Here is a 27,935-nt window from a genome sequence, read left to right on the forward strand (position 1 = left end):
ACTCAACTTGGGAAAACCGGTGTAGCAGTTGAGGGTTTCATTATTATACAATAGTAATCTAAGTACAAATCATTGGATGCCCAAACTAGCTATCCGATACAGAGAATAACTAGCAAAGAGTTAGTGAGAAAAATTTCACACTGTTTCTGGAGATCCGATACTGATCAAGGACTGGTTGGCTAGCCCCATGTAGCTTTTGCGTCACAATCACTGGGCACTGCGTCAGCTCCTCCTTTGATCTCCTGTTGTTTGGAAATTTGACCCTCTAGCCCTCTGGTCTCACACCCTAGCTTCTAGCACTAGATCTCGACTCTCCCAGCTGAATTTCAAACTCCCTCTGAAGCTCTGCCCTATCTTTATGCGGCGCTGTGCTACCTCACTCAACTGCTCGCTGCCTTCTTTGCCTTGCAGTCTCCGGATCTGGAAAACTCTCCTCTAGACTACTATCCCTGCCCCTCATTGCAAGAAGATCACTTGATATTTCTCTGGAAACTCAACACTGCTACTTGTTGAAATGTGGCAATAAGAATATTCCAATTTTAATTTGTATTTGAATTAAAATTCGAATTTAGTCTTACTAGCTACTTGGAAATAATTAATTAATTCATTATAGATTAATTAGTTGGAGAAATTCAAGTTAGAAGTCCTTTTGAAGTCATGCAACATTTATCCCTTAAATTAAGGAGATTATCCCTTAATTAAGGAGATAAGATTGAGTAATATTTGAGTTGTAATCAGTTAGCTTAGTTTACTGAGTTAAGTCCAGTCAAATTAGTTTCAAACTTTTTGAGGAACTAATTGTGAGTTATTAGTCAGTTGATGCATGCATGCACTCAACCAGTGTACTCTAGATAACTAAAGATTCCCTCATCAGAAACTCGTGCATGTCTATTCTGAGAAAGACCCAGCTGAGCTAAATGTCAAGGACAGTGTACTATCGGTTGCATGTGTTTTCCTATAAAGGAAACTCATGCATGCATAAGGATTAATGCACAAGAGGATTGCACATTTCTGACAGGGTTTAGGATCAGTGTGAGAGATCATTCTTCCACTTGGTAACAGGAGGATCACCCAGGAGAAACTGCCGAAGGAAATAGGAGCTTGGAGGGCAGAGAGGAAGGCTTGTGAGAAGCTTCGATTACCTGTGAGAATCCAGGAGGATTGTACTGAGAGCTGGCTAGCTGTGAGAGCTAAGGATTTGTATAATTCTGATGTATTTCCACCTTGTATGATAATACAGATAGTGGGTTTTTTAGTTGAGGCTTTCCCCAAAGTATTTTCATGTGTATTGTGCATTGATTCTTCTTCTTCTGGTTATATGTGTTCAGCTCGATCTTGCTCAATCTTTAAGCTTCCGAAAATTGATAGTAGAAGTAGATTATAGTATTTTGCTTTGGTATTTTGCATTATCGAGTTAATCTACAGTCAGATTTTCTACATGATCTTAGAGGTAGATATGTAGAGAATTTGCAGAATTTATACATGGTATTAGAGCCAAGTTTTACAGAGCTATGAATAGTATACGGAGAAGAGAATTCGAAGTTTGAAGTTTGGGGTTGTAGGTGCAAATCAAATTCATATCATACTTCAAATTGAGATGGGACATTATGCGACTAATTGCCCATCGAAGAAGTCCAAGAATGGATCCTCGGTAGGATAGGAAGGTGAGGCATTATCCTCTCAGTTTGAAATGGACTTTACCCTCATCACATGCATGGTGTCATCGATGATGGGTTGTGTCTGGTATATTGACAGTGGAGCCTCATTCCACATGATCGGCGATAGAAGTTTACTCAGTGCCTTGGAGGATAAAGGCCTCAAGATGCGCATAGAGATGGGTGACGACAGACAGTATAGTGTTTCAGGAGTGGGCACAGTTGCTTTTTAGAGGGAGCATGGAGCTCCTCTCACCTTGACAAATGTGATGTATGTGCCTGGACTGAAGAAGAAATTGGTGTCAATCACGATGTTGGAGGACAAAGGCTACGATGTTGTCTTCAGTAAAGGAAAGGCATTCCTAAGACACAGACACGGGTTAGACCAAGATGATAGGGATTCAGGTGAAGAATATCTATAAACTAGAGGTATATGATTGTGCAACATTGAGCACGAAAGCATAATTGGTGCAAAGCCAAGACATTGGCGAGTTGTGGCACAGGCGGTTGGGGCATTTGCATCATGGGGCTTTGAAGATAATGCAACAGATATCTACAGGACTTCCCAAAGGTAAACTTGAGCAAGTTGACACATTCAAAGGTTGTACCTTGGGAAAGTACACCAAGTCTTCCTTTCATTATCGAGACAGTCGAGCAAATGCTATCTTAGAGCGAGTCCATATTGATGTGTGTGGACCGTTCTTGATGACATCCACAACGAAGCAAAGGTATCGTTGGCTTATTGGGGCTTAACCCAGGTTCAGAAGTGTTTTAGCTAAGCAAATCCCGAAACTACCGACCCTTTCGGCAACATTCCGTGGAGCGCGGATTGAGGTCTCACCCGAGGTAGTATGGGAGGGTGCTGGAACTAGGTTTCCACACCCTAGGGTTGTCTTGATGAGGTATGGAATGGTCGCAAACTAATCCTGCGTGTTGGCGCTGCTCCACACAGCTGTCTGACCTTCGCGTAGCTCTGTACAGAGTGTGACAAGGTGCAGCCTAGATCCGTTACCCTTTCGGTGATTTTGTTATAGATTTGACTTAATTTTGAGGGCCCAATATTCTTATTTACTCAGTTAACATTTATACCTAGTGTGCATAATCATAAACGATAAAGAGATGCATAAACATATAACAGAAGCATAAACATACAGATCGACAAATAGATGCACAAGATTTCAGAATCAACTTAGCTTTTATTAACCTTTTGTTCCAGTACAATCCAATTCTACCCTGTGCAATTAGTTGCAGGGGTCCGCGCACATAGCTGCAGACTCTACCAAGCCTCTGCGCACAAAGCTGCAGAGCCTCTTTCTACTCCTACACCCCAAGACTCAGACTTACAGACTCAGAGCGAATATCACATTCAAAAACCCATAAAAATCCAGATCAAACTCAAAACTGAATTGCCTTCTACACTTAGAGCCTTGCTCTATTTATACATTCCCATGGTCTGCGAACCATGGGTAGGTCGACATATTCTAGATTAAATTACAATATTTTAGGGCGGACAACCCTAGACTCTCATGCTCTGCACCCGCATTTTGTGGGATCTTTACATTACATTGACCAAACTCGGACTCTAAGCCCCAAAACTCCACTTATGGGGGGAATCCACTGCCCAGCAGGCCCCCAACACAATCAACATGACTCATCCCAAGTCACTCGGCTGGTGTGGTGATCTTTTCTCGGAGTCCATCCAGCAACTTCTGTGCTTTGTGGACTTCTACCACACATTCCTCCATTGTCCGTTGTATCCATTCTATGCAACTCTCTGATGCATCGTTGTCATAGGCACCCTTTTGCCTTTGCACATAGGTATCCTGTATCTGGGCCAACATCCCCTTGATCATGGCGGTAACCATGAATGCTTCCTCGAGCCCAGGCTGGATGCATTCTTTAAGCATTGCTTCTTTCTGACATGCAACATCCACCTGTGCCTTAGAGCCTGGGCCTCCCTCATTTTAGCCAGTTGCTGAGTAAGGGCAATTGTCGACGTGGTTCCCCGGACATTGTCATAGGCCTGCTGCAATTCCTGCGCTTCTGTCTCCAACTGTTGTAGCATTTGGTCCTCCTATAGTGAAGTGAACGTGAAGAGGGACTAGTCCAACAATCTCATGTAGTCCTGCACAAAGTGCTCTATCTCTTGCAACCCTAATTTAATGGCGCGGTGGTGCTACTCTCTAACTTCTAGAGGTGTAGAGGGTTGTTCCTTCATTCGCAACGCCGTGATCTACAAGTTCAACTCCAACTGGACCTTTGCGGCCTCCTCCTGAGTCCTGCAGACTCCAGCTGCCAGTTGGTGAATATTTTCCATGATGGGGAGTGTCGTCGGCATGACCAACTGCAGAAGGCTACTACAGGCCTCCTCCACTGCCTGTTCTAATCCCTAGTTTTGGGTGACCAGGTTGTCAAGTTGCAGGCTAATCTGGTCTAAATTTACCTTTTTCTTGCTCAAGATTTGGAGAGCGTGGCCCTCCCTGGCATGAAGCTCAGCAGTTACCCCATCCTGTAGCTGGTATAAAGTTTCTTTGGGAAGGAAGGCCAAATTCAACCCCCAGCCCCTTATGTCACCCACGGCTTCTACTAAGATGACGCCTTCTAGTAACAACATAGTGTTCTTTGTGCGGGTGCGCACCATCTACTCAGCTTCGGCGGTACCTTCCATGAGGTGCGGTGTCATCACTCCTAGTGGTCGCACCTGTAGTGCCTGAAACTGCGCTCTGAGCACCCCCAACACAGTGGTCTGCTCCATCATCAACTCTTCTAGAGCATCCATAGTGACATCGCGCACTCGTTCGCCACTATCAAGAAAGGCTCCCTCAGAGGTCTTCGTTGTCTTTATCTTCTTCTAACACATATTTCATTAAATTTGAAAGTTTTTTATTACAAGGCCTTCAACAACATTCATTCTTTTGTAAATTGCCATATTAACTTGATTCAACATTAAAATAATTTTAGTAATCTCAAACCAATTAGAAATCGTGAATGGGTCAAACGTGGGGTTGTTATGTGCAATAGTATCAATACACAATAGGAGTGTGAAATCAAAAATAAATTACATTTATAAACTTATATGAATACAAATAACTAAATGAAATTCAATAAATAACTTCCCATTCATGTCTAGTATCAGCAGTGATTTTGTCTTCAAGTCATATTGGATTCTAATAATGAAATTATTTAAACCACAAATAAACTATTTAAGAATTGAAAATGACAAAACGTTAATATGGATTGGAAAATCAATGTCCTATGGTGCAAAAAGTTTAAATGCAACCATTTTTTACCCATCTCTTTAATGAGTCTAGATGGTCCACTTAACACATAATTTGTTAATTAATTATTCCATGTTTTATTAAGAAGAGAATTTTGTTTTGCATAGAGTTTTGTTTCAAAACAATACAATATGAGATTAATACAGTCTTAATAAATTACGTGATAGACAAATAAAAATCAATAAATGGATTCCTTATTAAATTAAATGAGATGAGATGATTGCATATACAAATAGTTGATTTAAGAATATATGAAAAAAAAATTATGCGTTAAAAATTGAATACCCTACAACTTAACGAGTAGTATTCACTTATGAGCCATCACCCATTAGCCTAAATAGTCAACTTAATACTTATTATCAAGAAATTAAAAGACTTATTTTTCGAAAAAATGCATCATAATATATGGATATTATAAATCACATTTATATACTCATATTAATGGACATAACTAAGTACAAGTCAATAATATAATTCTAGCTCAAGTGATGATTTCAGTTTATTTAAAATACGAATTTACAAAAAAGTGACTTTAAATAATGAAATTAGATGCCTTACAATTCAAAAATTTCAATGACATAATTCATCCATGATTGTGTCTAATCAAACCTTGATAATCCACTTATCAATTATTATCATCATATATATGTTTTTTTAAGAAATGCAAAATTATTTAGAATACATTTTTATCTCAAAAATTACATATCACATTTATGCGCTCATATTAGTGCATTTTATATGTAAACAATGAATAACTCACTTTGTACCTTGTTGATTTTCAATATGATATGATTGCAGTTACAACCATTAATTGATTCAAGCATATAAATTTATGAAAACTATCGATTGAGAAATCACATATCTTATGCTTCAAAAATATCAAATCATTTACCTATGACACATTTCTCATTAGCCTTACTAGTGAATTATGCATTGTGAATAGTGAATATTGCACATAACAATTATCAAGTAAATTATTATAATTTCTTTAGTAAGAATAGCACCTTTGTTTGCAAGTATTTTATTACAAGGCCTTCAACAACATTCATTCTTTTGTAAATCACCATATTAACTTGATTCAACATTAAAATAATTTGCAAGTAATTTCAAACCAATTAGAGATCATGAATAGGTCAAACATGGGGTTGTTATGTACAATAGTATCAATACACAATAGGAGTGTGAAATCAAACTCTTAGAAGAAATTGATTTAAGCTAAATCATATTAGTATGTCAAACATAAAATAAAGATATTATAGTTATGGATAACATGCTAGATTCCTCAATGTTTAAATTTTATGTTTGGCAACTCTAACCCCCTTTCCCCCAACCTACGAGGGATTTGTTGATTGAATGACGGTGATGTGAGGATGTTATTGTAAATGACAAGGATAGGTGTCCCTTGCATTGCATTTAGACTAGTCTACTAAAACCTTAGTAAAATGTTCTTGTGCTCAATTTCCTACGGTCCCTTTGTGCCTTTATGAAGCACTAATGAGGGGGTCATCATTCATCTTCATAGCATGCAGGCATCCACTATAAAAGTTATACATTGTTGATCTAGGTATTTCAAGAAGGTTAGGTACCATTGATCTATCTCCACTCAAATCCAAGTACATTTAATGATATTTCTTAAATGGGTATTCAATTCATTCCATTATGATGGACAATGTCACAAATTGAAGTAAACAAGAAACTTTAGTGGTGAATTCTTGTAAGTAGTGGAGGCAAGGGTTTTCAAATATTAGCACAGTTGATGGTAGTGTGGATATTTATCTCTCCTTGTAAACATTGTCAAAACCAATAACAGTCTCGATGTAAATTCAGTGTCAACCAATTGTATGGAAAATCATGATTGACCATTACTTTCACTAAGAAGAGAAAATGATAAGCATTTTTAATGGGGAAGAAATAAATGTGAAACATAACTCGTGTATTTTAGTTGAAATTTATATAAGTCCCTGTGTTCTTTAATTATTAAATACTTAATGTAAATACAAATAAATTATCATTAAGATATTGATTTTGAAGATTAAATATGTATTAAAAGGCATTCATATATGACACTTGATTTTTCATGTAGCCTGAATAAACCACTTAAAGCTGATTATCAATTAATCTTAGATAGTTTTATATAAGATAAATCTTTACTTGCATTAATAGCTTTATTTCAAAAATAAATTACATTTATAAACTTATATGAATACATATAACTAAATGAAATTCAATAAATAACTTTTGAGTCTTGTTGGATTCTATGAGATTATTTTAAGTACAAATAGTTTATTTAAGAATTCAAATTTACAAAATGTTAATATTGATGGGAAAAGCATGTCATATGGTGTAAAAAATTTAAAGGCATCCATTTATGGCCCATCTCTTGAATGAGCTTAAATAGTCTACTTAATGCTCGTGGTGAATTTATTAATCCATGTTTTATTAGAAAATTCATTTTCTTTACATGGTTTTTTATTCCAGAAATAACAATTTCACATTTATACATTCATATTAAACCACATGATAGCTAAATAAAAATCAATTAATGCTTTCTTGACTTATTGACTTATATGACATGATTACATATATGAGAAATTGATTTAATAAAGCATAGTTAGAAAAAGTTGTCAATTCAAAATAGAATAAACTAGTTAGAACTCATAAATAATTGATTTTAAATTATTAATTTTCTAAAAAATATATTTTTTACTTACTTTGAGATCTTTATTTCAAAAACAAATTCCATTTATACATACATACATTCTAAACATAATTTAAGACATACTTGTCTTGTTGGTTCTATGAGATTATTTCAATTACAAATAATTTATTTAAGAATTGAAATTTATCAAATGTTAATAAAGGTGGGAAAATCAAATGTCATATGTTACATAAAGTTTAAGTACACTTATTTATGACCCATACCTTGAAATAACTTTAGCAATCTACTTAACATTCATTACCAATTAATTATTCCATGTGTTGTTAGGAAAAACATTTCATATTACATGGAGTTTTATTTTTTTTTTAAAGTGCCACATTTATACACTTAGATTAAACTTCATGATATGAAAATAAAAGTCGATAAATGGATTTATATAGACCACTTAAAACTCATTATCAATTAATTATAATGTGTTTTGTAAAATATATATATTTACTTACATTAAGGGTTACATTTAAAAATTGCATCACATTTACGAACTTCTATCAATGCATATAACCAAATAGAATTCTTCAAGTCATATTGAATTCTATGAAATTATTTAAACCACAAATAAACTATTTAGGAATTGAAAATGACAAAATGCTAATATGGATTGGAAAATCAATGTCTTGTGGTGCAAAAAGTTTAAATACAACCATTTTTTACCCATCTCTTTAATGAGTCTAGATGGTCCACTTAACACAATGTTAATTAATTATTCCATGTTTTATTAAGAAAAGAATTTTGTTTTTCATATAGTTTTGTTTCAAAACAATACAATATGAGATTAATACACTCTTAATAGACTATGTAATAGACAAATAAAAGTCAATAAATGGATTCCTTATTAAATTAAATGAGATGAGATGATTACATATACAAATAGTTGATTCAAGAATATATGAAAAAAATATGGGTTAAAAATTGAATGCCCTACAATTTAACGAGTAGTATTCACTTATGAGCCATCACTTGTTAGCCTAAATAGTCCACTTAATACTTATTATCAAGAAATTAAAAGACTTATTTTTTAAAAAAATGCATCATAGTATATGGCTCTTATAAATCAGTTTTATACACTCATATTAATGGACATAACTAAGTACAAGTCAATAATATAATTATAGCTCAAGTGATATGATTTCAGTTTATTTAAAATATAAATTTACAAAAAAACAACTTTAAATAATGAAATTAGATGCCTTACGATTCAAAAAGTTCAATGACATAATTCATCCATGATAGTATGTAATCAAACCTTGATAATCCACTTATCAATCATTATCATCATATATATGTTTTTTAAGAAATGCAAAATTATTTACAATATATTTTTATCTAAAAAATTACATATCTCATTTATGCATTCATATTAGTGCATTTTATATGTAAACAATGAATAACTAACTTTGTGCCTTGTTGATTTTCAATATGATATGATTGCAGTTACAACCATTAATTGATTTTAGCATATAAATTTATGAAAACTATCAATTGAGAAATCACATATCTTATGCTTCAAAAAGATCAAATTATTTACCTATGACACATTTATCATTAGCCTTAATAGTGAATAATGCACATAACATTTATCAAGTAAATTATTATAATTTCTTTAGTAAGAATAGCACCTTTGTTTGCAAGGAGTTCTATTTCAAAACTTATATTTCACATTTATATATGATTATTGATACATATAAGTAAACATAAGTCATTAAAAATAACACACCTCGATGGTTCATGTAAGATAATTTGAATGGCAAATAATTCATTTAAGAACACGTGCGCGCGCACACATATCTTAGAAAAAAATCGATACAACAAAGTCATTGCAAAAACATTTATAAATAATAAGAAATATACATATTAATATAATTGGCAATTCCCATATATTTCAAAAAATATAAAATCATACAAATTGATTCAACAAAAACCATGTCCAAAATGTATTGAAAAAATAGAATGTACTTTTCAACAAATTTATAAAAGAGCTTATCTCCATGAACTACAATGAAGTACATGTTCTATTGAACATTCGAATGTACTCATGAACATTCGAATGTACTCATGTTTTTGTTTGATACGATGAAGTGTCTTAAGAAAGGGGAATAAAACTTGCATAAGCCACGTATCTTGCTCTTTTCCTGTATATGATTTTATCAAGATGTGGTTTGATCGATATCTAATGAAATGAGAAGTATGCTTTTATATATCTATTAGCAATACATTTGATTCTTCATAATTATCTCCATATTGGGACCACACATCAATCAACATTTTCTCGTAAAATTATCTTCCTTTCCCTACTTCCAATTTTGTTTGCAAATGACAATGAGACCTGTCCCATGCAAATTTAAAGTCCTCTATATCAATATTTGATTTTCAAGTACTTTTCAAATGTACTTGCCAGTGACATTTAATGTCCATATTGCGACATCATAATTTCTTAAGCAATATTTTAATAATTCTTACTGAAAAGGCCTTAAAAAATAGGACCTATCACCAATCTGCCAAGCTGGTTCTCTTTGAATATGAAAATTTTGTTCATCTTTGGTGTATGATTGGAAGAATACTCTTCCACTTCAAATATCAACAACATCTTTTGACTTGTTGTAATTCCCAACTGCATCTGCACTGCAACCACATGTATGATATTAATATATCTCCACTTCAACACTTCATTGTTTAAGGACATAAAAACCTATCATTTTAAAAATGATGTTAATATTTATTATGAACTATTTCCATTTGTATGCAAACGTAATTTTACAATGAGCTCAAAGTATCACAAAATACAAATACAATTGCCCCATTAAAATGAACAAACAAATAATATGTTTACTTTATACATAGAGCCTAATACCTTTATTTAATTTGTATGGAATAAAAGTCTTATAAGATGCATTGACCCACCATTTAAATCATTGATTTTAAGACCTGTAACGATTTATTTAATTGCAACTTAAAAATATAATTACAATGGTCTAGTGCAAGTAAACAAACTAATTATATATTAATTTTCACATACAATATAATACAATTTTTAAATTTCAAACCTAATTAATTATATGTTAATTTATAGAGTTTCTACCTTAGTTTTTGTTGTTTCTTTTAGTACAAATTGTATGTTTATTGTTGGTGCTACATACAACTTAATATAATTTTTCAACTTATATGGAATAAAAAGGGTTATAAGAATGCATTGGGTCATCCTTCACATTACTAATTTCTAAGAGGTATAACGATAACTTAAACCACATTTAAAGAAAATAATTGTAATGATCTAATTAAAACAAATAGACCAATTATCTATTAATTTTACATATAATGTAATCCATTGTAAAATATATATATAGCATGGGAAATTTTGATATGAAAACATTAAATGACCATTCATCTCACCAAAAATAAAGAAAATCAAAATATTTTATTTTCAGTAATGACAAACCAAATCAACAATTCTTTTATTAGTGTTGTTAAATAAAAGTAATAATTCATGATGTCATACATATAATAGCATGATATAAACATCTGTAATCTTAAGGTACTTCTAAATGTAATTGAACATCCTTCAAAATAGCTCGCACATCCATAGCCTTTTGAGTTTATGCAATATTCTCCATAGCTCATTGATCAACCAATTATCCCCTTGATTTGCTCCAATGAATGGAGGGGCAAGAATCACATTTTCTTTTGGATTCTCTTTCACTCTCTCAATTAAACAAACAACTATAATAGTATTGGTTGCATCATATTGGGTATGCATTTCCCACACTTTTTTCAATGATTTAGTGTGTATAACTTTCATTGGATTATCAATGACCTTATGTCCCTTTTGTGGCTTACAGTCTGAAGCAATCCACTTAAACACAAGTTTCTTGTAATGTCTCTGAAACCAATTTTTTTAGAAATCTTGTTGTGCTTTGTTTCAAAGCTGTCGTCCAAATTGCAATGTCAAGAGATTCATTTTTGAAACACATTTCAAAAAATGATTTTGCATGTGGATGAATCCAAAATAATTTTTTCTCTATTGTGTAATCAGCATCAACTCCCATTTTCTCAATATGCTCGTTGTTTGTTGCTTCATCATCGATGCTATGATAAAAAAATGTCCTTTAGTTCAAAAATAACTAGTTTCTTTTCAATTATTTTGGCTGCAACACAATGGAAAATAATATAGTCAAACCATTTTATTCATGTTACAAAAATTACTAAAATAATTGTTGAAACGATACATTTACCTTGAGTGGTTTTTGCACTATTTATAAATGAAACAATAATTTCTTTTATCATCTTGATAGGACCTAGAGTAAACATATTAAACCTTCAATCAAATACCAATACCAAGAAAAACATTAGTAATGCAACCTTTAAAAAGAAACACACACACACACACCTTTAACATTACTTTGATTGTTAATTTTATCCTTTTTATTTGTTCCTATAATAAAAATATACAAAGTTATTGTAGTTACAAGCATTTGAGTTTGAAGAATAATATGATAAACAAGAAGACAAGTTATAAGTATCTGATATGACATTATCTTCATCTTTGTAACGTTGCATTTCCAAATTAAACATATAAAATATTTTGAATTGTGAAAATGAATAAAATCATTAAATAACAAGGAAAACAAGTGGACAAATTATAAGTACATGATGTTATATTTTGTTCTTGATTAAAGTTTTGTTTAACTTTCATTTGATCAATGTCTTGGTTCTCTTTGCTTGTCACTATAATAAACATAAAAAAAATGTTATAAATTGTGACAATGAACAAAATTCATTAAACAACTATACAAAAAAAGAATCATCTATAATCATCCATAGTAATATTTTGGTCTTGATTGTAGTTTTGTGGTACAGTACCCTGGTCATTATATGCATTCTCTTTATTTCCAACTATAATCAACATATGAAATGATATGAATCACAATAATTTAAAAGAATAATAAAATAAAATAAAAAAAGATAGAGTCACAACGATTAATACCCATTTCTATCTCCATCGTTCCATGGTCATTGTCTTGATTAATTTCATTCATCTCATAATTCCCTATAATAGTCATCCAAAAATGTTATGAATATGGAAATTAAATAACTTGAAAAATTATCAAGAGAAAAAACCAAACAAATTATGTACCTGGTATGATAACTTCTTCCTCTCCTCCTTCTCCTCCTATTTCTATCTCCATACTTTTTTCAACAACATGAGCACTATGTTGATTAATTTTTTTCTTCCCACTTTCATCATTCTCTATTTTAGAATATCTATCATTAGTCATTTTAGTGAACTCTTTTACAATTAAGAAATATGAAAAAAATAGTATCCAAAGTATTATAAGAAGAAAAAAATGAATTGTAGTACCCGAATTTTCCAAGAAGTTAATGGATACCATAATTGATAGTTGAAAATATTTGTAATTATTTAACATGATTGTCCTTTGTGACTATGTTTGCACAACACATGAAATTCTTCTTCCATATGTACAACAAGCCTTGATTAAATTTTTCCCCGCATAAAGAGAACTGACCACTTTTGCATCACTACATTGTTGGTGTTTCTCCACTAAATCCATCCAGAAATCATAATCTCTCTCATTTTCATCAAATGTGTCTTCAAATGTGTGAGTCTTTTATAGCCTTCAAAAATTTTAATTCTGAAGTATAGAAATGTATAATAAGAACTATATCATAACTATAATTGTTTTGGGACTTATATTCATAAATGTCACTAGTCATTTTATAGTTGAACTTGGATTTCTTTATGAAAATTTCTAAAGACTGGCATACATCATTACAAAACCAAAGTTCTACTAAGAGAACTATAGTAAAGTCATTCAACTCATTTTTTTCGATAAGAAATCAAAAAAATTCAATGTAATATCGCTTGTGGAATTGTTTTTTTCAAAGCAAGTGTATCCAAACCAACAAGGTCATATGTAAAATTGGTTGCAACTGACATGGAAATAGTGCAAAAGTGTTGACAAAAGATGAGGGCCCCCAAAATGACAACCAAATTCAAAATTGTTATCAACCTGTTGAACACTTGTTGATCTATTTATCATTCTATCAAGGACTCCACATGCTTGCTGAGAAAGGGACTCTATCTTTGTAGTACGTGTTCCTTTGACATAAGTAGACCCCTCCACCGTGTTGCAAAAATTGGTAAATATGATATCATTAATTTCATAATGCTCAAGAATGTTGAATGTAGTAAGAGTCATCTCATTCAAATTTTGATCATGACTTTGACAATATGTAACGATTGCATCCAATATTTTTCTGTTGGTTTTCAATTTAGAACAATAATATTTTAATTTTATGGCATTTGATGGATGATTAATTGGAATAGAAAACCAAATGGTTTCATCCAATAGCTTACATGCTACTAAAGAAATTTCTTCCATGGTTAATCCCTGAATGGGCTGAAGAGTCGCTGGTGTCAAACTATGTAAACTATTTCTCTTGTAGTTCTCAAAATCAAGTTGGCTTGGAGAACACTTTAATGTGCCTAGTTGGTAACAGTTAAAAACAGTGTCCCATTTATCCCAAATAGGTTCATCAAAATATAAGAGAATTTTTTTATAATAAAAATTTGTAATTGGAGAGACAAAGAATGAGCACAACATTTCATCATCAACATGATAAAATAATAAATATAAACTAATAAAGATTCAATGTAAAAATGAAACTAAATAGTGTTATAATCTAATGAGAAATCATTATAAATATAAAAAAATATGACTTATATTATCAGCTTTAGTCATTTATCTACAACAAAAATAGATACAATAATAAAATGTTAAATGTAAAAATAATTAAAATTACATACCTTCTCTTCAACTGTCTCAGAACATCCAATCCTCCTTTTCTTTAATTTGTCATTGGCAATTAAGAAATGTCTTGCCGAGCGCACACAATCAATAAATGGAGTTTTGAAGAATACCTTATTTGCATAATTAATTGACAACAAATGCGGATCACCTCAGTGGGTTCAACTAATGGATGCAACAATCAAGCATTACATTTTTTATATTTTTTTTCGCTTCTCTCGATACATTATACTTAGGATTTGTTAAAATTTCTTTCACTGCTTGAATGGTATGTTGACCATCAACTATCCAAAAATTGATATTCTTAGAATTTAGATCTGTCTCATTTATAATTTTGATAGAGTTTACCAATGGATCAAGCTCATTGATGTCAAATGGAATCAGAAGAGCATCGGGTAATGAGGTTTGAATTTTTTCTAGGAATGATTTCACTAATACTTGAACATTTAAATTATCTTGTGATCTTAATTTGAACACTTTGGGGGCTTTTTTACATCTTTCGACAACCACTTTTGTATTAAAGGAGTTTGAAAATAGATAGCAATGCTTGAAGGCTTCATGAATCTCATCACATTGGTTTGCAAGGTTATAGTTGTTTCAAATTCAACTTTCCTAGTTTTTTGAAATTCTATAGTGAGCTTGAAATCACTTTTTGTTATATTCTCCTCCAAATCAAATAAATATACTCTTCTCAAAGCAAGTAATTGAGAATCAATTTGAGAATCAATTTTCCTTGGAAAAAAAAATTGAGAATCAATTTTATCAAGAAATTTACCTTTTTGTTGTAAATGAAGAAGTACAGATGATGTTTTTTTACTTCTTACATAGCGATATCTCAGAACAGTGGCGATGCATTTTAAAAGATCTGCACAACTATTTAGTCCAGATTTAGAGAAGCTCTCAAAGTTATCCAACTTGAACATTGAAATCTTTATCGTATTTGTTGAATCAATACTTGAAGCTTCAATCAAATCTGGTTTAAAATTTGTATACTCCACTTGACATGAAATTAATTTTACCTCATTTTCTTTAATCATTTCCACTTGAAAGTCAATGTCATTTTCATTGTAAGCATAGCAATTAATTATTATTCCTAATATCTCTGGTTCGTTTCCATCTATTGATCCAAATAGATACATATCATGAAACATATTCATCGGAGCTTCTATTTGGATGTACCAATCTTGCACAAACTCATTATATGTATTGTATTTTTTAATCATTTCAAAAGTAGAAGTAGAAGGTGTTATTAATACTACCTTTTCAGTTGAATAACTTTTCTTTTTCTTAAGTGATGGTTGTAACATTTCATTTGCTTTTGGGCCAACCAATTCTGCAAATAACAACAAAAAAAATATTTGCATTAATCAAAATGAAAATATAATTTCAAATATTGTCACATAATGTTCTTATAAATACTAAAAAACCACCTAATCTAACCATTTCTAAGAGAGTGTACATAAAATATAAAACCACCATACGAGTTGAAGGAAGCAATGTTTGTATATCACTTTTTTTTGTTTCTTCTTGACTACTTTACTTTGAATTTCAAGCACACCAGATTCTGCAGTTTCTAGAAAAAAAATTATGGAATACATGAAATACCAAATATTATTAAACAACCTTATCATACATGATTTCCATTTACATGGACAATAATAAATGAGTACATATGCTATGCAAGTTTTACTATATGACACCAAAAGTTATCACGTGGGTAAAATTGCTAAGAAAAGAAACCACCTAATCCAACCATTTCTAAAAGAGTACATAAAATATAAAACCACCATATCAGTTGAAGGGGGCATCATTTGTATATCATTTGTTTTTCTTTTTCTCTTTGCTACTTTACTTCAAATTTCATGCCTAGCAGTTTCCATGGTTTCTAGAAAGAAAAATATTATGGAAGACATGAAATAACAAATAGTATTAAACAACCTTATAATACACGATTTCCATTTACACGCACAATAATAAATGAGTACATATGTTATGCAAGTTTAGTATATGACACTAAAAGTTATCACATAGTTAAAAAAATTTGGAAAAAAAAATACCCATGTTAGTATGGGTTGTCCTCATTAAAACCCCACTCCTAAGGCTATTTCCATAGGTTTTATTAATCAACAACGAGTTATTAACACAATGTCTAACGATTGTAACAAAGTATAAACTAAAATTGTCATACCATTTAAAAAATTTGGTGTCGTGTTTCTTGAACTTCCTTTTTCCTTGGATGCTTCCTTTGAATTCTCGCTAGCTTCATAGTCCATGGTATCTGAAAATAAAGTAAAAAATTGTTATCATAGTTTCAAATTATTGATGAAAATATGAATTTATAAATACTATAACTACTCACATCATTATATGTGTAACAAAATGAACAAGAACAATAACAAGTGTAGAACTCACAATAATAGCTAATCAAGGTTAGAAAAAGGGCACCCCCAAATAATTTATTATGTTCTTTTAATCGTGAATATAGGAAAGCAAACATCTACTAGGTTTCCTTCTAGCACGAGCATAAGAACATTTCCAAAAGACATTACATTGTGAATAAATAAAAACAATTGTAGAAACTACAACATCATATGTACACAAAATTTATCTCTTCTAGTCATGTACATTCTTAGTTTGCTTTAGAAAAAATAAAAGCAAAACACAATGAAAGAACATTAACTATGGCGATCGTTAGATTTTCTTCTAGATCTTCGTCTAGCACAAAGAAAAACACATAGCAACTTTGCAAGGTGAAAGAAATATAAAATGTGATATAATTACTTCTAACACGAACAAAAGCATATTGCCAACAAGAATCTTAAAAAGCAAAAGAAATATTCGCATCCTAGATTTATTTATATTACAAACGCATGGATATTGTCAAAAAAAACATTGTAAGGTGAAATAAATATAGCACGTGCTAGAATTATTTTTAGTACGAACACATTCATATTTCCAAGAAAAACATTGCAAAACAAAATAAATATAGCACAAGCTAGATTTCCTTCTACCACAAACACAAACACATTGTCATTAAAAATATTGCAAGGCAAAGGAAATGTAACCCATGCTAGACTATATTCTATTGCATACAAGAAGATTGCCAACAACAACATTGTATTGTAAAGCAAATCTAGTGGATGCTAAATTTCCTTCTAGCAAAAACATAAACACAATGTCAATAAAAACACTGTAATAATAATATTTCTTGGGACATTTGACCTTGCCTTTTAGAGACTATGAGGTTTTAGTCCATGCCTACATAGACTGTTGTTATAATATAAAAAATGTTAAACCCCAAAATGATTAGAAGGCCCTTCATATGGAATATGTAGTCTAAGAATGGGATAGTGTACAAAGATTTCCTCCTATAAAAAACACAAGAACGTTGCAAATAACAACATTACAAGGTGAAAGAAATATAATGCATACTATATTTCCTTCTAATGGAAACATAATCACATAACAACATTGTAGGGTGAGAAAAATTTAGTCTGTGTTACATTTACTTATAACACAAACATATAAAAATTTCCAATGGCAACATTACACGACAAAAAAAATCTAGCACAAGCTAGATTTCCTTTTAGCCTAAACAGAAACATGTAAGCATTCACAACATTCCAACGTAAAATAAAATCTAACATGTGTTAGATTTCCTTTTAGCGCAAACTTGAGCACATAGAAACATTGTAGAGTGAGAAGTCTATCAAGTGCTAGATTTATGTCTACCACAAATACAAGCATGTTGCCAACAACAACATTGTAGAGTATAAGAATTCTAGATTGTGTTAAATTTTCTTCCAACACGAACACAAGCACATTTTAATTTGAAAGAAATTTAACACATGTGTTATATTTCCTTTGAGCACAAACACAAGAACATAACAACATTGTAGGACTAAATAAGTTTAATGTGTGCTAGATTAACAACATTGCAATTTAAAATAAAATCTAACATGTGTTAGATTTCCTTTTAGCGCAAACTCGAGCACATAGAAACATTGTAGAGTGAGAAATCTAGGAAGTGTTAGATTTATGTCTACCACAAATACAAGCACGTTGCCAACAACAACATTGTAGAGTATAAGAAATCTAGGTTGTGTTAAATTTTCTTTCAACAGAAACACAAGCACATTTAAATTTGAAAGAAATCTAACACATGCTATATTTCCTTCTAACACAAACACAACATAACAACATTTTAGGATTAAATAAGTCTAATGTGTACTAGATTAACAACATTGCAATGTAAAAGAAAATCTAACATGTGTTAGATTTACTTTTAGTGCAAACTCAAGCACATAGAAACATTGTAGAGTGAGAAATCTAGGAAGTGCTAGATTTATGTCTACCACAAATACAAGCACGTTGCCAATAACAACATTGTAGAGTATAAGAAATCTGGCTTGTGTTAAATTTTCTTCCCACACAAACACAAGCAAAATTAAATTTGAAAGAAATATAACACATGTTATATTTCCTTCTAGCACAAACACAAGAACATAACAACATTTTAGGACTAAATAAGTCTAATGTGTGCTAGATTAACAACATTGCAATGTAAAAGAAAATCTAACATGTGTTAGATTTCCTTTTAGCGCAAACTCAAGCACATAGAAACATTCAAGAGTGAGAAATCTAGCAACTGCTAGATTTATGTCTACCACCAATACAAGCACGTTGCTAAAAACAACATTGTACATTATAAGAATTCTAGATTGTGTTAATTTTCTTCCAACACAAACACAAGCACATTTAAATTTGAAAGAAATCTAACACATGCTATATTTCCTTCTAGCACAAACACAAGAATATAACAACATTGTAGTAGTAAATAAGTCTAATGTGTGCTAGATTAACAAAACTACAATGTAAAAGAAATCTAACATGTGTTAGATTTCCTTTTAGCTCAAAGTCAAGCACATAGAAACATTGTAGATTGAGAATTCTAGCAAGTGCTAGATTTATGTCTACCACAAATATAACAACACTACAATGTAAAAGAAAATCTAACATGTGTTAGATTTCCTTTTAGCTCAAAGTCAAGCACATAGAAACATTGTAGATTGAGAATTCTAGCAAGTGCTAGATTTATGTCTACCACAAATACAACATATTGCCAACAACAACATTATAGAGTATAAGAAATCTAACTCGTGTTAAATTTTCTTCCAACACAAAAACAAGCACATTTAAATTTGAAAGAAATCTAACACATGCTATATTTCCTTCTAGCACAAACACAAGAACATAACAACATTTTAGGACTAAATAAGTCTAATTTGTGCTAGTTTAACAACATTGCAATGTAAAAGAAAATCTAACATGTGTTAGATTTCTTTTAGCGCAAATTCAAGCACATAGAAACATTGTAGGTTGAGAAATCTAGGAAGTGCTAGATTTTTGTCTACCACAAATACAAGCACGTTGCCAACAACAACATTGTAGAGTATAAGAAATCTCGCTTGTGTTAAATTTTCTTCCAACACAAACCCAAGCAAATTTAAATTTGAAAGAAATTTAACACATGTTATATTTCCTTCTAGCACAAACACAAGAACATAACAACATTTTAGGACTAAATAAGTCTAATGTGTGCTATATTAACAACATTGTAATGTAAAAGAAAATCTAACATGTGTTAGATTTCCTTTTAGCACAAACTAGAGCACATAGAAACATTGTAGAGTGAGAAATCTAGCAAGTGCTAGATTTATGTCTACCACAAATACAAGCACGCTGCCAACAACAACATTGTAGAGTATAAGAAATCTAGCTTGTGTTAAATTTTCTTCCAACCCAAACACAAGCACATTTAAATTTAAAATAAATCTAACACATGCTATATTTTCTTCGAGCACAAACACAAGAACATAACAACATTGTAGTACTAAATAGGTCTAATGTGTGCTAGATTAACAACATTACAATATAAAATAAAATATAACATGTGTTAGATTTCCTTTTAGCACAAACTCCAGCACATAGAAACATTGTAGAGTGAGAAATCTAACAAGTACTAGATTTATGTCTACCACAAATACATACACGTTGCCAACAACAACATTGTAGAGTATAAGAAATCTAGCTTGTGTTAAAAAAAATTTCAACACAAACACAAGCATATTTAAATTTGAAATAAATCTAACACATGCTATATTTCCTTCTAGCACAAACACAAGAACATAACAACATTTTAGGACTAAATAAGTCTAATGTGTTCTAGATTAAGAACATTGCAATGTAAAAGAAAATCTAACATGTGTTAGATTTCCTTTTAGCACAAACTCAAGCACATAGAAACATTGTAGAGTGAGAAATCTAACAAGTTGTGATGGATTTCTCACACAAAACAATCTCATACTCACCTCCATATCCCTCCACATGCTCCTCCCCATCTAGGAGATGCATATACATGTTTATAAACCACATCAAGTAAATTGTCTCTCACTCATGTGAAATCCTGGGTCTTTGTAATATTTCCCAAACCATGCAAATAGAACAAACTCTTAAGATGGATCTAAAGGAAAAGCTTGTACCTTGAGAAATTTGATCCCTTTGTAGGCTATCTAAATCTAGAGTTAAGATGAATCTAAAATGGTTTAATTATTAATAATTATAATTCTTATTTTATTTTATTTTATATTATATTTATGTAATTTAACTAAATTAACAAGTTTAAATAACATTACATAACCTTAGAACATCTCATTCACTTTGGGCTAAAATCTCCCATGTAATCATTCATGTTGGACTAAAGTCTCTCCATGCAATTATTTAAATCTATAGATATTTGTTTTTATCTTAATCAATAATATGTAATATAAAGTAGAAAACATAAACTTGGAAAAGCCCATAAATATTATAAATATCAAGTGAATTACAATGAAATTTGAACCATTTAAAATTATAATTTTATATTTTTATTTTGGAAAAATTTCAAACCATAAAATTGATAATAATAAAAATTTTATTAAATATATGGTTATTTTATTTAATTTTATAAATATTATATACAATAATACATGAAAAATGTAATATAATTTCAAAAATTGTAATTTATAATTTTAAAATTACTAATAAAAAAATATTAACATGCCAAATTCTTTATTATTATTAAAATTTGTAGATATTTATTTTCATTTTAATGGATAATATTTAATATATAATGGAAAGTATAAATTTGGAAAGGGCTACCCATATTATAAATATTAAGTGCATTATAATGTAATTTGAACCATTTAAATTTATGATTTTATATTTTTAATTTAAAAATAAAATTTAAAACATATAATTAATTAAATTTATGATTTTACATTTCTAATTAAAAAAATTTCAAAACATAGAATTGAAAACATATTGAAAAGAGGGTCCTCTGCATGGAGCTGGTAGAAATGTTCACTACAAATGAGATAAGGTGTCATTGAAATCACATTATACACTTGTCTGATTCATCACTGTAATGAGCCAAGGTATACGAATTTTAGGGATACCCAAAGAGCAGCCAGTAGCTAAAATTCTTTATGCCAACACTATGGAACTAGAGGGAATGGATTCAATGGAGATCAAGACCTTGCTTTGTGCTTTGCTAAGTGGAAGAGGTCCCTATAAATTAAAATTTTCCTGGAGATAGGGACAAGCAACTAATAACAAGTGAAAGCACTAACAATGTATCAAGGAGTCAAGTTCCTCAAGGGCATTGTGCAAAGGGATGTAGTTATTGTTGAGGACTCCAACATAATCACAAGATTTAATTTAAGGGAAATACCATTGTACTATGAGGAGCATACAAGAGTATGCTTATGTATTACTACTATATTCAATGCTAACCTTAAAATTCATGAATGGTATATGTTGAACCAGTGTTATGATTTATTATCTATGTTGTTTATAATCAAAGTAATAATGAGAACCAACACCTTGCAAAAAAAGAACAATTATCATGAAGTATATGGAAAGTGAACCAAATGGTAGCATACCCTCCTAGTGGAATTATGTCTTTCATAGTTGAATATTACCTTGTTATTGAGTCACAAGTGTAATCACTCAATCAAATGTTGTAAACATACCATTGTCATTTTGGAACTAGATTGGTAAGCCTAATAATAAATGTTATGTTAATTTATAAATAAGATTAAATACTTGTTGAGTAGCAATGACATGGTACACTAATTAGAACCAGTGTAGATCCATATTAATTTTGAATTTATTAAATGCTAAGAGGGATCAAATTTTTTGGCATGCAAACATTTCTTCAGGTTTTGCACTAAAAAAAGAGGTTTTCACTTCAAAAAATTTGACCCCTCTCAATAATTGATAAATGATTTAGGCTAATATATTAAATGATTTAAATAGCTGAAATTCACATTGTATTAATATAAAAAGTTATTAAATAATTTATAATTCAACTTTATATTTCTTTTAATTTAAAATATATTGATAAATTATACTTGTTAAATAATTGATAATTAAATATATCATTTATATTAAATTTTAAATCTATTTTTTTTAGATTTAATGATAATTTTGTCTCACTTATATTAATTTCATTATTTTTATTAAATATTAAAATTTTATTATTTTTAAAAAAGTTTACTAAAATCACTATTGAAATTTCAAAATTCTAAAGATATTAACATTTATACACAATTCAATTAAAAGGCTCAAACTTACATAATTTTAAAGATATTAACATTTATACACACTTCAATTAAAAGGCTCAAACTTACATAACTTAGAAGGCTCTCTTATATATAATTTATTTAGTTAAAAAGCATTTAATTTAAACAATTTGTTAAACTTTCTATCATTAATACCAATCTAGATCCATTTTAACTCTTTATTACTAAAAAGGGATTTAAATCCCATGGACAATACCATGGGTTCTCATAAACTCAGAGCTCAAAAACTAACTTGACCAAGTCAAATTTACCATAACTACCCAATAAAAATTAATTAAAAAAATAATAACTTTTTATTTTAATATAGGGTTATTTTTATTTTTATTTCAAATTTACCTTAACTACCCAACAAAAATTGATAAAATAAATAATAACTTATAATTTTTATTTTAATAATGTTATTTTTATTTTATTTTAAGTAACCAAAAGTATAATATAATATATCAAACATTTCACCCAAAAATAATGAAAAAAAATGTAATTAAATTAATTACATTTTACACCATTAATATTATTAAACATTTACCTAATCCATTAATATTATTAAACATTGACCTAATTACATTGTACACCATTAATATTATTAAACATTTACCTAATTACATTATACACCATTGAACATTTGAAAAAAACTAAGGAGAAAGAAGAGTATCAACATGAACATTAAAGACCAGCACCAACTTTGAAAGAATTTCTTCGCTATCAGGAGCCAACTCTAAATAAAGCCACTCCAGATTTAGTGACATATGTAATTTGCAACAACCTTGTCTCTTTCATGATAAGCTCCAGTGCAAATATTGTCACAATAGTACAATTTCAAGCACAGGAAAATATTAAAAGACTCATTGTAGTAAACAAATAGAAAAAAAAATCATACATCTCGCTCAATGTTGGGAATTGATATGTAATTTGCAACCACCTTGTCTCTTTCATGATAAGCTCTAGTGCAAATATTGTCACAATAGTACAATTTCAAGCACAGGAAAATATTAAAAGACTCGTTATAGTAAACAAATAGAAAAAAAAAAAATCTAAGTTATTTTATACTGGTTATTTTTATTTTAATTAGATTTCAAAACTATTTTAAAATTTGACGAAAAAAATGTTAAATAATTGACATCGTTTTTATCAATCAAATTCAAAAATATTCTATATGCAAAAAAATGTACAATCACATTAAATTCAACTACTGTAAATACTTTGCAAGAGAAGTTTCGTTATATGTTTAAACACTTATATTGGACTTTGACGGAAGAAACGAGAACATAAGGAGTCAAGACACGTTCTATGGTGGATGTGCAATAACCATCAAAGTTGGCATCCTTTTCATTGTGCAATTTGTTTATCGAAAATCTAAGTAAGATGTTGTAGAGCTTGATATCCACTGTTTAGGCATTGAACCATACCGCTTTCTATTTGATTTCTATTGTCGATTTTTTTAATAAACAGTTAGTTAATACAACATTAACTGCTAGAACAAAAATAAGGAGTGGTGAGATTTTTTTTATCAAATGAGTGAAAAAAGTACCTAGCCTCTTTCTTGTTATTATACCTGCCCACTGCTAGGTATGCTAGGTATATAGAAATTGATAAATTGTTGAAAGCTTATTATTTTCTTTAGATTTTTTCCATATGGCTTGATTTAAGCCAATGTTTTCTAGAAATTTTTATTTTAAATTATTTTAATTTTATTTTAAATTTTTTTTATTGGACAAGCAGTCAACTCAACTGATATTTGGAAAAAGTAGTCACACTTCAAATCAACGGTTAAAAGTGTGTCACCTGATCCAACAGAGCAGAGCAAAACTTCAAAGCAGTTAAAAGTGTTGATGATTGTTGATCCATACCCTTAAAAACTGATATCCATTGCCATGCATTGATAACATAATAGATAAACTTCAAGGAACTAAAAATTTTGGTAAGATTAATTCAAATTCACTTGTAAATAACGTGATTAGGGAAATTAGTTGTACAACAAATAACCAGTAATATAAAAGGAGATCTGCCTCATTGTATGCAATGGCCCCATTTGATATAAAGTTCATATTTTACATCTCCCATGCATTGTGTATTTGGTCTTTCATATTGACAAACAATACCAAGAAGAAAGAGAAGAACAAAAGATAATCCTTAGTCGATTAAAAACAAATATTGGTATGTTAACAAAAATGATGACCCGACAAAGAAAGAGGAATGCTCAGTAAATTTCAAGAAAGAAGGAAATTCTCATCAAGAGGATACTAAGGTTAAACAGCCCGAAACCTTCTGAATTGAGGACTTCCTCGTTATCTTCCACCATGCTTTAAGGTGAGACAGCTATATGCAATCTTTGAAGCAGCAAAGGAGACCCTCAATAGTATCATGGGAGACATTCAAAATGTTGTTGAAGGATCAGTTCTACGATATTAGATATCAAGAAGATCCATTTAATTGTGATATTTTCACAAACACAAGAAAAATTGTTCAGGACTACACCACTGAATATAAGAAATCAGCAAGCTTGCTAAATCTCAAAGTAGAAGTTCCTCAAACGTTGATAAAAAAATTGAGGAGAACTACATGGCTACATCAGAAAAGAATTTACCCCATTTGAAGTAAAGAACCTTAATGATGTTGGTAAGAAGGCTCTATTTATTGAGTACAAGAACAGAAAACTAGCAGTGGGGAAATGGAATACCAAGGAAAGGTACCTAACATCAAAAATCTCCTAAGCAAACGAACAAAAATAGGACTTTCACCACTGCTCAGTGACTCAAAAGACAACACCAGGAATCACTGCAATCATTGCAGTGTTGATTTATGGGCACACTGAGAAATAATGCTGGAAATTACATCTGAAATTATATCCTACAATTTGGAAGAAAACATCTACGAGAATGTTGAGTGACAAAACTGGAAAGTTTCCAGAAGAGAAGAAAATAGCTTATATGAGTGCAGACCACCAACTAAAGAGGACACATTATTTAATCCATTGTCACATATTTAAAGGCATATGTCCATCTGCGTGTAATTTTGACTTGTCTAGCAGGGTATAACTCATGAGGTACTCACCGATGAAGCTTGATATGCATTATCCAAAACAAGCAGCAAACTTCACTTTTCCAGCAAACAATTAGTAAAATTTTCATTTTCCAATCTTCTTAGGCAAAGGATCGATTCAGCAACCCCCAAAACCCTCAGCACACTCTGTTTAAAAAAATAGCAATTAGTTTTGGGCTGGGACTATAATCCCTCATCAAATTTTCGACCGCAAGTCCACTGGAGGGGCATCAGATAAAAAGGTGTGTTTTGCTTAATTTTTGTGAAATGCGCTCAACAATCAGGTTCCAACCCACAAGTGCTCACAAAGATGACTTAATAATGGCAAGTTTAAGTTGTCAGCAGAGTCAGACTCGTGACCTAGTTAACTAAGGTCAGCAGCAGAGCCCAATTGGGTTTCACCCAGGAGAACCCTGAAAACTCTGTTTTTTTCAACAGAGCTGGTTGGTAACATAGCAATAAAGAAGATTAAGAGCTCAAGCCCAACCCTATGTTCTTATTAAGATCTACGACCTCGTTCTAATCAAAAAAATGGGAGCTAATGTTAAAAAGAGAAGCCCAACCCATGTTCTCCTGCGACCCCACTCAACTCAAAAAATGGGGAGATTTTGTATAAAAAAAAGGCCCACGACTATGTTCTTAAGGCCTGGGGCTGCCCACCTCTCTTCCTCGCAAATAGTTGGCATCCATCTAGACCTTCTCATGTTTAGACGCCCTCCATCTAGACTTCTAATCTTTAGAGCCTTTTGGGTTCCACCTGTGTCTAACCAAAGGAGGGTGCAACGAAGTAATTTTGGTACTCAGAAATCTCAAGTAGAGAACCGCTTATCCAATTGGCTAGTGAATGTCATTTGCCAAAAAGTACCCTTGGGTTCAATTTGATTGGACTGAGCAACTGATTATATAATATGGGCCCCATTGTCTATGGCACAGATGGGATTGTAGGTCGTGGAAGAGGAAGAGGCCGTGATTTTCAATCAGATGAACAAATGCATGGAGTGCCTATGGTAGCCTGATTGTCTGATACAGTTAGCCTTAGAACATATGGATGCCTGCTCTTGGAAGCTTAGAATTTTAACGAGTATATGAATTTTGTGTATTCTCACATCTTTGACGAATGAATCGATTTGATTGAGTTAAGCATAAGAGTAGTCAATTCATGCTAGTATTTTCCAATTTCTCTCCCAACAATCTAAGTTTAAATTGATCATGCGGATTCCCCCTGGGATAGGTAGTCTCCTTAGTCGGGCAAGGCCATCAAGGTGACAGTGAGTGGCTTGCCTATTATGTGTCTAGGCTGTCTCATTGAGGTTAGGACTTTTCCTCCTAGGTGATAATTTGAGTGGTAACAGTGAGTTTGGGTGATATTTATGAGTTAAACTTTAAAGAATAAGTTGGGATTGCTTCAGATTCAGCTAATTAGACTCTGTTTCCTCTTAAAACATAGTCAAACTCGCGACTCCACTTGGACTGGGAAGAGTCTGATAACACTGCCAAGAAGCTTCGTATGGCATATGGCATAAATTGCAGAGCAGTAAAAGCATTAGTGGACTGAAAAGAAAATGTCATACAGATCAACTTGGTTAATAATTTACTCAGTCCATCTATATTTAAGAAGCACATCTATAATAATTGAAAAGCCACTGACCTTGAAGAAGAGGGGATGGTTGAGGTTCTGTTCCTCCATCTGTTTGAGGACTGCAAGCCAATCTACTCTTTTGGGCTTCATTATTCTCACC

The 27,935-nt window shown here is 31.2% G+C and overlaps 1 protein-coding gene across 1 annotated transcript; it reads right to left on the reverse strand.

Annotated features, from left to right (window-relative positions):
* Nucleotides 1-3,888: 3,888 nt before the first annotated feature.
* LOC149212375 (uncharacterized) lies at nt 3,889-27,928 on the reverse strand. The gene is made up of 5 exons (XM_089388667.1): nt 27,845-27,928; nt 16,662-16,751; nt 15,172-15,806; nt 4,357-4,506; nt 3,889-4,044 (listed from the first exon to the last, which is right to left on the reverse strand). Exons 2-5 carry the CDS (start codon nt 16,744-16,746, stop codon nt 3,889-3,891), a joined length of 1,026 nt encoding a protein of 341 aa, XP_089244793.1. The 5' UTR covers nt 16,747-16,751; nt 27,845-27,928.
* Nucleotides 27,929-27,935: the final 7 nt, after the last annotated feature.

Source organism: Pinus tabuliformis, chromosome 1_1 (genome assembly GCF_031772625.1).
Source record: "Pinus tabuliformis cultivar Carrire ecotype Pingquan chromosome 1_1, CPIR1, whole genome shotgun sequence".
NCBI classification, from domain to species: domain Eukaryota; kingdom Viridiplantae; phylum Streptophyta; class Pinopsida; order Pinales; family Pinaceae; genus Pinus; species Pinus tabuliformis.